The following is a 13,631-nucleotide window of genomic DNA, read 5'->3' on the forward strand; positions in this document are numbered from 1 at the left end:
TAATTGGCTTTTCACAGCCTATTGCCTCTGATTCAGATTATGTAGCAACCCACATGTGCTGACGTTATTTTGGTTGTTGTTTTAGGGCAGCCGTTTCCACAATAACTAGGGTGTGATCACCATAACACACCTTAGTAATTTCTTCCAAACAATGTGACATCTGACTAACCAACTAAACACTGGAGTCACTATGAAATCTCTCTGACATTGCTTAATTCAAGCCTTTATAAAAGAAACAGCCCACGACTTTTTGTCTGCATGACTAAGAACAATAAGGATGTCAACACACTTCACTTTTATTCATGGAAAATATGTATGAACTATATATATATATACACACATATATGTATATACTTTCATCTAAAGCTGATTCATACCACAGAATGACACCGTCAGTCTGTATTATAAAGTGTTAGTCACTCTATGATGGTTGACTGAGAACAGGTGGTTTTACCTTTAGTGCGCACACACTGTGACAAAGTGGCTGAGAATCAAAACATTGGTCCCCATTCACCATTTAATCTTAATCATGCTTGTTTTGAATTATATTTGGTTTTGATTCATACACCAACATAGACTCAGCCAAGTGTCATTCAGTTAAAACTAGTTTATTGATTTATTCATCAATGAGGTCACCAGACTAAACCATCTATGGTGTGTCATATTATATGTTATATGTTATATGTGATGTGTGATTTTTTGTATGAGACTGTGATGTTAACATCAAATGCTGCTGTCTTTCTTTTATGGAATGAATTGATGTGTGAAGAAGAATATCCTTTATAGGACAATAAAGACTCTATCTATCTATCTGCTGTATGGGGGTGTTTGGGAAATATGTTGTGGATTAGGTATTGGTGATTTGAGATTTGGTAGAGATGGTAAAAGGAAACAGAAGTTAAAGGCCAAGTGGAAGGTCTATTGTGTGTAAAGAGTAAATTTACAACCTTTTCACTTACCTTTTCCAGAGGAGATAGTGAATGTACCTGCTCCATGGTACTCATCAATTGTGTGCCAGTCAAGTGCTGATGGACAGCACTGTATAGCAGGTGCTTATCGGAGGAACCATCTCTGTGTAGCTAGTGCATGTTACGTTATGTTAAAGGGGAAGTACTGTTTTTTTTTGTTTGTTTTTTTACAACCTGGACCTTATTTCTGGCATAAAATACAATCGTTTACTCACCCATATAACTTTGTTGTCATTTTAAGTCATTTGGTGCGAGGTGTATATCCATATAGTGGGAGTGACTGGGGCACCGGAACACAGCCTCTAAATAACACATTATCTGCCGCAAAACTCATTCATTTCACCAATATTTTGTTATGATAAACTAGTGTTATTCCCCGTTGAGTCCGGAGTTACCTGTTATCATCATTCGGGGTCTGTAGATTGACCTACTAACTTCTGACCTGGATGATGTCATCTCTGAGCGCCACTCGCACCCGTGACGGTTGGCTTCTTTACTTGTAATTTGCTACTGCTAGTTTTTCGCAACATGGCTGAATATTTTTCTGATTCTGAGGTTGTGGACGACGACTTTGTTTATGATGGACGTCCTTACCATTTTTAGCCAGAGTATACGGATGAGGAGCTTGTTCAAAGGAAGATGCGGAGGCAGACAGAGGAACAGCTGGCCAAAGAACAACTAAGCGCTGCACGTCCGCGAATAGACGACCCTTTTTTCTTTGTAAATAAACACTTCTTTTGGACTGGAACAACTTTCTTTTTTGAGTCTGCCTCCTACTAAATCCTATGGTTCTGGCCAGGCTTCCCGACACACACAATAGTGTTTATTAGGAAATGTGCGTGAGTGAGCTTGCGTCACACTAGACATGAGTATGTGGGATCTGATGTGGAAATCCCTGCCAAATTTAACCAGAGATATGTTAAATACGTTTAGGGTCAGAGAAAAGGCACGGGGAGGGGGAGGGGGCAGGAAATGAATACATTGTGAGGTGGTAAAGTAAGTGTACCTCCAGGATTACAAGTTAATGAGGCCAAATTGGAGCCCATTTGTTCAGAAGTGTTTGCAATCAGTGTAATAAGACGCAGGTGTCATTCAGTGCTCCGTTTGGATTCAGAAAATCTGGGATATGTCCCAGTCTGAGCTTCACAACACATGTTTGTGGAAGTCTGTGATGGCACGGACAAAGGAGCTTTTTGAGGATCTCAGAAAAAGAGTTGTTGTTGCTTATCAGGATGGAAAAGTTTAACCACCTCTAAAGAGTTTGGAATTCAGAAATACACACTCAGACAGATTGGGAACAAATGGAAGAGATTACAGGAGACTGGTAAACCCTCCACGAGAGTGATCGATCAACAAAGATCACTCCAAAGGAAAGAAGTATAATAGTCTCAGAGGTCACAAAGGAACCCAGGGGTAACGTCTAAGCAGCTACAGGCCTCTCGCACACTGGCTTGTGTTTATATTCATATTCATGACAAAGTGGCAAGGACAAAGACAAAGACACTGCTTTCTAAAAGGAAGATTTCGGACTGTGCAGCTTTCTCAAGCCAGAACAGTATTGGGAAAAAGCTTTGTGGACAGATGAGACCAAAGTAGAAAGTAGAACCTCATTCCGTCCGTAATAATTGGCCTGCTTCGCTGCATCTGCACCAATGAATTCTGAATTATGCCAGCAGATTCGTGGGGGCTACTGGAGCCTATCCAGTAACCTTCTTGCTGTGAGGCATCAGTGCAAACCACCTCGCCACTGTGCCGCCCTATGGCAGCAGATTCTAAAAGAAAATGTCAGCAGAATCTTAAGAGAACATCTCAGAACTATGTTTAATCTGTTGGTGTTTATGCAGAAGTGTAGAAAATTTGAGGGGTGTAAGAATGTTTAAGCGGCTGGAAAAATATGGAAGATGGTGTGAAATATAAACATTTGATATTACATGAATCTATGTTAGGGCAGCACAGTGGTGTGGTGGTAATCACTGATGCCTCACTGCAAGAAGGTTCTAGGTTCGAATCCATCGACCTTTCTGTGTGGAGTTTGCATGTTCTCCCTCCCTCTCCGGCTTCCTCCCACCGTCCAATGCTCGGTAGGTTTATTGGTGATTCTAAATTGGCTGTAGGTGTGACTGTGAATGGCTGTCTGTCTCTCTGTGTTAGCCCTGTGATAGACTGGCGACCTGTCCAGGGTGTACTCTGCCTCTCGCCCAATGACAGCTGGGATAGGCTCCAACCCCCCGTGACCCCGTGACAGAGGACAAGCGGATACAGAAAATGAGTGAGGTTTATCTTGAGCTACATCTTACCCTGCTCATACTGCAGTCTTATATCCCCACAAGGATTGTATCTTCTCCTTCAAAATTGCGCTTTGAAGGCATCTTGAGTAATGTTGCAGGAAATCTGTTTGGAAATTACGTCAATGAGCTTAATAAAAAGGCACAATCGAATTAACCCTGTGTGTGTGTGTGGGTGTGTGTGAGTGTGTGTGAGTGCGGCAGAAACTCATAAAAACATACATAGAGTAAGTGATAAATGTGTGTGCAGGACCTGAATCAATGTTCCAGATGATTTCAGGGAGTACGCCCATGATGCGTCAACTTATCATGGACTTGCAGCCGTGACGGATGACCTCATGCATGGGATATCTACCAGATAGGATTGATTCAGAATCTGACTACAGTACAGTGTAGACAACTTCACTACACAATTCATAAACTGGTGCATAATAAGCATTCATAAACTGGTGTGTGCGTCAGTCTGGGCATATCACTAGATAAACAGTGACGTACTCTCTGGACAGTATGTCTCACTTTTCTTTTTAAGAAACTGGAAAATCTCAGTCATCCGGGTCATTGTATATCCAAAAAAGGTTTTAAAAAGGCTTTTGTAAACCTTTATTGTATAAATGGAAAATAGATTTATGTGTGGGTGTGTGTCTGTTAGCATCAGCTATTTGGTTTCCTCCAGGCGGAATATCCAAACAAGGCGCGATGCGACGTACGCAGTGCAATTACTGTAAACTATTAAACGCTGCAGCATACAAATACATGAAGGGGTAGTTTGAAGATACTGGATCGTATCATTTGCAACAATACTGAGAAACAAAGTCGTTCTATGAATAAAATGTGCTTTCCACGCATATTGCATGCATATGCTCTGATGTATAAAAGTGTCTTTACATCCGCTAGCAGGCTGCCTGCACGTACAATGTTAGCGTATAGGAAACCACAATCTTTATATTGTGCATTTGTTTCTACTTTGTGAAACCCTCCACTAAACTGCTGAGACAAACGGTACATTTCAGAGATAAAGTGACCTACATAAACATCCCATTCAGCGGGGTGCTCTTTCGGAGTCACAAAACAGATGATTTGAATTACAAATTGTGCCTTTATTGCATTATAATTTACGACAGCTCTCAGTGTCAGCCAACCACCCAGGTGCGGAAGCTGTCTGACTTTTAAAGAACTACAGAAACATGTCTGTTTAACCACATGGTGTCAACTGCATTTTAAAATTATTTTAGGCAAACAGCGGCGGAGAGGTTGACAACTTCCCAGCAAGTCATGTGTGAAAACACGTAAACTAGGGCCGTGATCAGGTGTCGGTGACTGATGTGTGTTGTGTCAATACAAAGGGAAGCAGCTGCTCTCTCTTCCATGAAAGGGCCGAGGCTGCTGCAGCTGGACCCAGATCAAATATGAAAGTCGTCTCTGTACAGTAAACTAAACAAGTGCTCATACCTAAACGAGAAGCATAAGCGGTTTGTCATCACCTCCCAAAACAAGTGTGAGTGTTTCCTGTTATTTTATAGTTTTTAAAATTCTTATTAAAGCTATTTTTAAAGTTCGCATGAAAACATCATCATAAATGAGTAAGTGTAGCATGAAAAACAGCTGCTCAAACCCTCATGTCACTGGACTCTGGGGCTCTACTGACTGTTTTAGTGCCTTTCTGCTTATTATTCTGTTTTCTAAAAGGCTGCTTTATGCCACCCAAGGTATGCTACCAGCGCAGTACCAAACAGCAGACAAAGACACTTGCTAGTGAATTTAGCAGAGCGTCTAAAAGCTAAATAGACTGAAACTTCACTCTTACGTTGGTAAACACCGAGCTATAATGAGAGCCAATAAATAACTCGTGTGCACCTGACATGGCAAAAGTACCTCAAAGTCAAGCACGTGCTCGCAAGATGCTAATTTAAATCAAGCTGAGGGTGCAAAACTTGCGTGTTCTGAGAAAAAGGACATTTATGAGAAATCACTATCAGTACATCAAAACCACAGTCCCTCCAGTCTTTACTGAGTTGCTGTCTCCTTCCGTCTCTCAGGAGTCCCGAAAGGCAAATTAACCAATACACTCTGCTTCGAGCTGGCATGTTAATGGCTCTGACTGTCCGCTCAGTTTGTTTCATGATGTAACCCTCTTGTCCTCAGCTGACAAACCGACCATTTAGACATTCTCACTGCAAGGACATGACCCCGCTCCCTCTGGCCTTTCGCCCACCCTCCGTACTGCTGACAGCTGTTTTTTTGTTTTTGTTTTTGATCTCACAGCACAACCGTGCCTTGTAAAACACCTAAATGATGAAACATCAGCAATGACTATATTAAATACAGGTGTGCCACAGAGTCGTTATTTTAATAGACTGCATAACCATCTTGACCTGCACCTAAATTACAAACAAATTACTTGCACATTTTTTTACGATAAGTAAACAACTAATTTTTGTCAGTTACTGTAAATACCTGGGTACATAGATTAAATCCATGCAAATGGGGAAAAAACAAGACATTGCCAGAGGGATGCATTTAGTTCGTTAAGCTCCTCAGCCTCCCGCCCACATGATTGGATTTTGTGCTGCAATTGCGATCCACGAAGAAAGCTTATGAAAGACAGCTCAACTCGACCGCGGCTTGTTGTGCACCACGTATAGATGTGGACAGGTGATATTATTAGTGCTAATGTGTTTACGTGCGTTGGAATCCACTGCCTCTTATGTGGGGTTTGTTTATGTACTGATTGACCTTGTAGAGTTTCTTTGTTTGATATATGAGCACCCCGATCGAGGAAGTTGTTATTTTGTCTAATCAACATCACTGCAGTCAGTAAACAATTAAGTCACACAAGGAAAAACTTTATACAGTAAATGGACTATGTGAGTGTGGAGAGGTGAACGCGGCTCAGCTGGCTTCTTCAGGAAGCTCAAGATGGCCTTACTCAGAAACTACAAATGCACTTTCGACGGCTCGCAAACACGTCTATTTACTTCTCAGAGCCGGCTCCCCGCCTGCAATCATTCTCTGCGCTGCCCTTAATGCACTATCAAGCTAATAGAATAACAATTCAAAGATCATGTCGTATCCTGAGTGCACATGTGGTTGAATGTTTATCTTTTCTGCAGCCAAACCGCAAAATGAGTTACGGATGAATTATCTACTGAAAAGCCACACAGGCTTCTCAGCTGTGAAAATGAGTTTACCCATTTCCACTGTAGTATCCGCACTCCATTATCTAACAACAGGCCACGGTCATTAGCAACATACTAAGGAAATTCAGCAGGAAAGAGAGACTGCTTTAGTTGATTTAATTATTTTTACATCTTTTTTTTTCTTTACCAACTCGTCCTTATCATCACCATCAGATCTCAAGTCACGCACACGGTTCTTGACATGTTCGTACATGACAGCTGCACTAAACTCACGTCTTTAACGAGGCACTCAACAAAAGGTATCAACAGTGCAGGAAAAGCAGGTCTGTCTGCAGTTCTCTGTGTACACCACTGTCTTTCTGTGTAAAAAAGGTGGAGCATTATATGTGGTTATTGATGTACACAATGTCATTTTGCAAGTTCAACACATGGTTTGACCAGAACAGGTCAGACAAGGAAGCAACGCCGGAGTCAGAAACTTAATATGTTGAAGAGAGCAGAAGGTGTTTGTGTTGCAACTCAAGGTTCCAACACGAATAACTTCCCCTATCTCTGCAGTCTGACAAAAATGCAAATGGAGTATGTTGTGGACATAGCAAGGCTTGTTGGTGCAGGAAAATTAGGAGTAGCACTTTGCTGAATTCAGGCAAATGGGATAATGCACTACAATTAACATCGTCCAGAGTAGACAAATAACAGAAGGCACTTACTACTCAAAGTATTGGTGGACCTTACTTTTTTTCTACATTCTTTGATTTGCCGTTAATGTGTGGCTGCATGGTGTGTGATGTCACTGAAGTTGATGCCGTGGAACTGCACTGTTGAAGAGTTAGACCAGTCCTACTTTGAAGAGCCTGCTAACAGCTGAGGGTCTGAGGAGGCAGCGCCATCCTACTACTGCTGTGACATCTGGCGAATGAGGCAGAGAGCCAGAGAAGACTCACACTGAAGCAGCGCTGCCGTTGCGCACATAGACAAAATCAACACACGGACTGCTCTGTTTTCACATCAAACAGGAATCCAGAGGTAAGAAATTTAAAGAATGCACATTTGAATTAAGTGAAAGTAATGCTTTAATTATGTTTTCAACTCGTGTTAAGGGTAGTGACTCACAAAGAAGTCAAGGGATAACATACATATATGTTTTTGAGTTTCAGTTTATTTCTTTAATGCATGCTTCATGTATCTCGGAAGAGAAAGTCTGTGAGTCGGATGAAAGAATGAATGAATGCATGACTCGTTTGTTAACTTTAGTTTATACCACTTGATACACACACTGTTAGAGCTGCACAGACAAACACGTTTACAGTAAAGTGCATGAGTTTCTGTTTTACTTGATGCGTTTTATATTATCAGAGGCAGTAAGAAAAAAGTTTCCACAATTAACCTTTGTGTTTTTAGTTGAGGCTGCCAGACAGGGCAGCTATCATGCTGGTCCTTTCATTATTTATCACCTGATCTAGAGATAAATAAACAATTTGGCATCCATGCCGTATCCTGTGGTTACCTAGCATTTCATCACAATGTAATCTATGTAGGACATGTACAGAGTTTGCCCGTAAAAACAACGGTATTACTCACAAACTGCCTCGTATGGCAGAAAAAGACATTTTCCAAACCAAAACCTTGTGTCATGTGACAGGATAAAGGTCTATCGTGGTTATCTACTTCCTGTGTTTTCTCCAGAGACGGCACAGCAGCAGAAAGTACGTTGTCTCGGAGACCATCTGCACTGTCACAGTCAACACAGTATATCTCTTTGTGGCTAACCTTCCAACAGCTTGTTATCATCTGCATGCTTTCGCACACATCGTCACATAATGTTTGTTTGTCTCAGCACCTGCAGGTGGGGGCACAGATGGAGTTAGGAAATTTGACAAACTCGACGGAGTGCCCCTCCATCGATGACTTCAGGAACCAGGTGTACTCCACCTCCTACTCGCTCATCACCGTGCTGGGCCTGGTTGGGAATGGGTTCGCCCTGGCAGTGCTGATCAGGACGAACCGCCAGAAGTCCCCCTTTCATGTCTACATGTTGAATTTGGCGGTGTCTGACCTGCTGTGTGTTATGACACTGCCACTGCGAGTTCTCTACTATGTCAGCAAGGGCAAGTGGAACCAAGGGGATTTCCTCTGCCGCATCAGCTCCTATGCCCTCTATGTAAACCTCTACTGCAGTATTTACTTCATGGCTGCCATGTCCGTCACTCGTTTCTTGGCCATTGTTTTCCCCGTGCAGAACCTGCGTCTGGTGACGGAGAACCGTGCACGCCTCGTGTGCCTTGGAATCTGGGTGTTTATCTGTCTTTCATCCTCACCCTTCCTGATGACTGGACAGCATTTTGACCCGTCCACGAATAAAACCAAATGCTTTGAGCCTCCGAGAAGTCAAAATGTCCAAAAACTGGTTGTACTGAACTATCTGTCTCTGGTGGTGGGCTTCATCGTGCCCTTTCTGGTCATCCTGATCTGCTATGCTGGCATAGTCCACACCCTGCTCTCCCGCACCAATGTGGCCCGCCGCCAGCGTGGAGCAGGAACCAAAGCCATCCGAATGATTGTCATTGTCCTGCTGACCTTTCTGGTCAGCTTCATGCCTTACCATGTGCAGCGCACCCTCCACCTGACTTTCCTGTCCCGGTCAGACAGTACCTGCTCTGAGAAGATCTCCATGCAGAAGTCTGTTGTGGTGACTCTGTGCCTGGCTGCTGCTAATTCATGCTTTGACCCGCTGCTTTATTTTTTCTCCGGGGAAGGTTTCCGCAGCCGCCTCTCCTCCCTCCGCCAGTCAATGAAGGCCAGCAGCATGCGGCGTACAGGAAGGCTTCACCCCATCGCGGCCTCTGATCCTGGAGAAAACCACCAGCTTAAGGCCAGTTAAGTCACGTCAGGCAGCGGGGGTTTTCAAACAAGCAGATTGGGATATTCGTAAGAGCTCGGGATGACTTGTCCCTTCACTGACAGTCACGAGGAAGATTAGAGGCAGAAAGTAGCGTCAACAAATGTCGCTGATTTACTCAAGAGTATTAAAATATTGGAGTTAAAAGTCTCAGGAGGGTGTTCTTCAATTAAATTGATATTTATTATTCTATAGAGTCCATATGTATTCGATATTTAATTGATATGAAATGCTGGTACAATATAAACTGTTCTAAAACTGTAGAGTAATTAAAATGATAAATATTATGTCAGTGTATGTATACGTCTTAATGAATGTTTTAGGCTATGCATTTTTTAAATGAAATGTCAAGAATGTAGCGTCGCACACCTTCTTTGTGAAGTAAAACGTTGTTAAATACTGTACGATAAATACTACAATGTGTTATTGTAGGTCTTTACTTTCTTTACTGATTTTCCTCTACTTCTATCTCTATTATTTGTAACAATTTGTGATAAATGTTAATGATGCAATGTGTTTTCCAACACTTTTTTTTTATTGTGAGATCATCAAGTTTCTCTCAAAAATCAAGATCTGTCTTCATGTGTTTGGTGTGACTTCTGTATCTGGGACACGGAGAGCACAAAGAGCATGGGTCTGTCTAAAGATAACAATATCTGCAGATAAAGTCTTCTTACTGTACCAGCTCCTCTAAAGCTTATTAATCAATCAATGTGCTGTAACTTATTTGTGCAAATCTACAGTCACTGCAAAAGCGGCCGTGGCTTCATCTTTACAAAAGAGACGCGAGAGTGGAATTGGTTTTATTTATAAAGCTCTTAGCAAGAAGACGCATTAAAAAAAAAGTCCGTGTTTTTATTTAAACACCTGACAATGTGGTGCTGTGTTCTTGTTGTATGCAAATTGGTTGTCCTTTTGTGTATGATAACTGCACTAATAAATGATCTGATGTGTGTTTACGTTACGGCTGCATGTAGGGACTCACTCTGACCACTAGGGGTCACGCTGGCACACGTTTTAGGTTAGCTCTCCTCCAAAGTGCTTCAGCACCGCTTATCATTTATCTCTGCTGCTGTTACAATGAGTTGCTGCTTTCTGTCAGTCCTATAGCAACTACGGAGCATTTTTACAAATTGAATTAGCCCTGCAGTATAAGTCATGAGACCATTTGTGTGGTTTATAAACATATTAAATAAAGCATAAAGCCACGGCACGGAGACGCACAGTGCATTCAGTTGGCATCAAACTGAGCAGCTTAATCTAATTAAATCCTGCTTTAAACCCAATTATCAGCAAGACTCCAATGTTCAGTTTTTGCTGAAACTGCTTGTCTTTACTATTTTGTCCACCTCATAAAGATCAGCGTGGTGGAATGACAGAAACACCTCTTTATCTAATACAGCTGCACCAAGTCTACAAAAACGACCAAAAATATGAATCAACACCCTCCTTGCCATCCCAAAGGTGAGATTTATTGCAAGTCCACTGCACAAGGTCGCATTATTTTTAGCTAGGTGTACCGGCAACTGAGTGTACATGAAACTTACAGGTTAATTGGAGACGCAAAACAACACCGAGAGGCAAGACTGCTGAGGCCGAGCCTGCTGCTTAGAACATAGAAGGCCACTGTATTACTACTTCATAAAGAGATAATCGCAAGCACATGATCGGCTTCCTCTCCCCCCCCCCCCCCCCCCCCCCGTTTGCACAAAAAGATGTTTGTTTCAGTCTGCGGAGCAAGGCTATCTTGGAGATGTGTCTCCCTGGAAGCAGTGCTAGTGCATCTTACAGGAAAGAGATCCACCATGCAGGAGTAAGGAAAGTCCCCGCAAAATTCCAACTCAGTTATTTCTAAAGAAGGTATGGACGACAGTGCACCTACCTTCAGTGTAGGAAGTCACTAATCGGGCTTTATCTTTTCACCAGTCTCCTAGCGCCGTAGCCCCTTAAGTGATTCGGCCTGAATACTGATAAGTGTTTGGGACAGGTTAAGAAGAAATCTCGTTTGCCTTGAGGGGGAACCAACTCTGTTTTGCAACATGTGGTAATGCTCACCATGTGAGATCAGACATAGAGGAGCGGTCCGGGAGAGTTGCTTTCTCTGGAGGAATTTATCCTTTCTGTAGACTATAAACCGACAGATTTTTCTAAATTATTATTATAGATTTTGATTTGATCCTTACAGAGAAATCACTCTGGAAAAAACAAAAAACATCTTGAAAGGAACTTCCCTTAAATATGTCTTTACCCAATTGTGCATTGTGGGTTAAACTATTGCAACAAAAGTCACAAAACGTTCGAGAAACGGAAACTGATGCAACACCGCAACTTACGCACAAACATTATCACACATTCACTGAATCATTTCTGACCAGATCCACTGATAAATGACAGAGCCATTGGTTCACACACGCCTTTTAGTTCCTGGCTTCTGGGTTTCATACCCGGTAAACAAGTTGACATCCGACAGCTTTCTAAAGCTCTGACGTAATGTCTTGAAACTGGCAACGTAGGAGAGCGTAAATAGAAGAAAGAGGAGCTCAGTATATCTCTCGACTTCCTAAAAGTTTGTGGTTGGCCTGTCAGCAGGCAACATGGTCTTCTTATTTCTCCAGTTTGATTGCGAGTACCTGCCAAAGACCCAGGGTTTCATTTGAAGTAATCAGCTCTGTGGTTAAATTCTGCCTAGCCAACATACTGAAGCACCTACTGAGATATGTGACCACTTCCTCTTGACATTTCTTGACATTAACATGGCTCTTTATCATGCAAATGAAGACAAATTTCTTCACGTGTACTGAACCGTCTGCCAGTACATCGTATTACAAGAAGATCGAGTCAATCCCTCTGTTTTCCCACTTGTCAACGAGACCTTTTTCCCACTAGAGTTCTGAATAAGGTATGTTAGCTGTTTGGACCATAAATCCTCGTTATTGTCTCCATTATCTATTAGTAAATCCGCTGTCTCTCAATTAATCTCTCAAATGAACAACGCTAATATTTTTAAGCAACATCAGTCAGGATTCCAGGCACAGTACAGAAACAGTTCTTATAAGGTTACACTTGATTTACTGCTCGCAGAAGATTCTTGAGCTTGCTCAATCTTAATTTTCGTTGATCTGAGTTCTGTTTTTAATATGGCCAACCACGATATCACCTCATAAATCACCTTGAATGCTGTGATAGTACTGAGGACTATGCTCTTTCACTCCCGTCTATCTGGCAACGCTGTCTTTGTTGTAAAGGGAATCTTCAACTCTTTCTCAGCCCCACTCTCATACGGTGTTCCCCAGGGATCAATACTTGATCCATGTAATTTCTTAGATGTTTATTTTCACTGTCAAGCCAACAGCTCTCAAGTTTCTATTTTGCTGACTGGTGGTGACAAATTTTGTCATGTTATGGCTTAGTATAAAACATTGGATGTCACAAACCTTCCTCCAGCTCAGTAAATCCAAAACAGGTCCTTTTATTTGGACCCGCAAATCTAATCTGTCTCGGGAATCTGTCCTTCAACACAATGCATTTCATCAGCAGTTTAGGTGTGATCTTTGCCTTTCACGTCTTCTCCAAATTTGGAGCACTGAAAATCTTTCTGCGTCAAGTGGAGTTAGGAAAAACCTATTGATTCATCTCTTTACATTTGGACTTTAGTAATTCCCTGTATCCACCACTCAGCCAAAAGGCTCTGTCGTCTCGTTCGAAACTCAGCTGCAAGAATTTTTATCAAATTACAACAGATAAGACCATATCATTCCCATTCTTGCTACACTTCACTGGCAGCACATTAGCAATATAACTGATTTAAAACCTTTATTCATCATTAAATAGCAATGCCTCCTTCCTACATCACAGATGTACCAATGCGCTATGAGCCTAGCTTGTGCTTGTGCTCCTTCCTGCACCTGTGATCCTCTTTAGCTGAGGAACTTACCTGGCCCCACCCCACTTTCCAGGATTTTATTGTAAATCTAAAGTTTATTTCTAGTTTTTGTCCTTTTCTTATCGGTTTTATTTTGTAGTTTTAACCTTGACTGATAGTGAGTGTGTGTGCGTGTGGGTGTCTGTGTGAATGCGTGAGGTGTGCGTGTGTGTGTTATCTTGTTCTTATTAAGTTGCGGGGCCCAAACTCTTGCAGAATTGTATCGTCATGGGGCCATTTTTCTGGGCTCCACAAATTTTCGAGGGTTCAAACCTGTTTGGTGTTTGGTGTCTGGAGCCTGCAGAGCCACTGGGTCCAAGCGATGTCAGACAACTGCTCAAGACATCTGTCAGTCAGTCCACTATTACACATTAAGAACAGACAATAATACTTCTTAGGCTGCCCATTCAGCCCCATAAT

The 13,631-nt window shown here is 42.1% G+C and overlaps 1 protein-coding gene across 2 annotated transcripts; it reads left to right on the plus strand.

The window, feature by feature from the left end:
• The first annotated feature begins 6,785 nt into the window (after window positions 1–6,785).
• cysltr1 (cysteinyl leukotriene receptor 1) lies at window positions 6,786–10,918 on the plus strand. 2 transcript variants are annotated; one of them, XM_084549664.1, is made up of 3 exons: window positions 6,786–7,416; window positions 8,033–8,096; window positions 8,228–10,918. In XM_084549664.1, the coding sequence occupies exon 3, from the start codon at window positions 8,249–8,251 to the stop codon at window positions 9,269–9,271; it is 1,023 nt and encodes a 340-aa protein (XP_084405790.1). In that variant the 5' UTR covers window positions 6,786–7,416; window positions 8,033–8,096; window positions 8,228–8,248; the 3' UTR covers window positions 9,272–10,918. The 2 variants fall into 2 exon arrangements, with proteins under 2 accessions (XP_084405790.1, XP_084405789.1); XM_084549663.1 differs by lacking the exon at window positions 8,033–8,096.
• The last annotated feature ends 2,713 nt before the right edge of the window (window positions 10,919–13,631 follow it).

Source organism: Chelon labrosus, assembly GCF_963514085.1.
Source record: "Chelon labrosus genome assembly, chromosome: 8".
In the NCBI taxonomy this organism is placed as follows: Eukaryota; Metazoa; Chordata; class Actinopteri; order Mugiliformes; family Mugilidae; genus Chelon; species Chelon labrosus.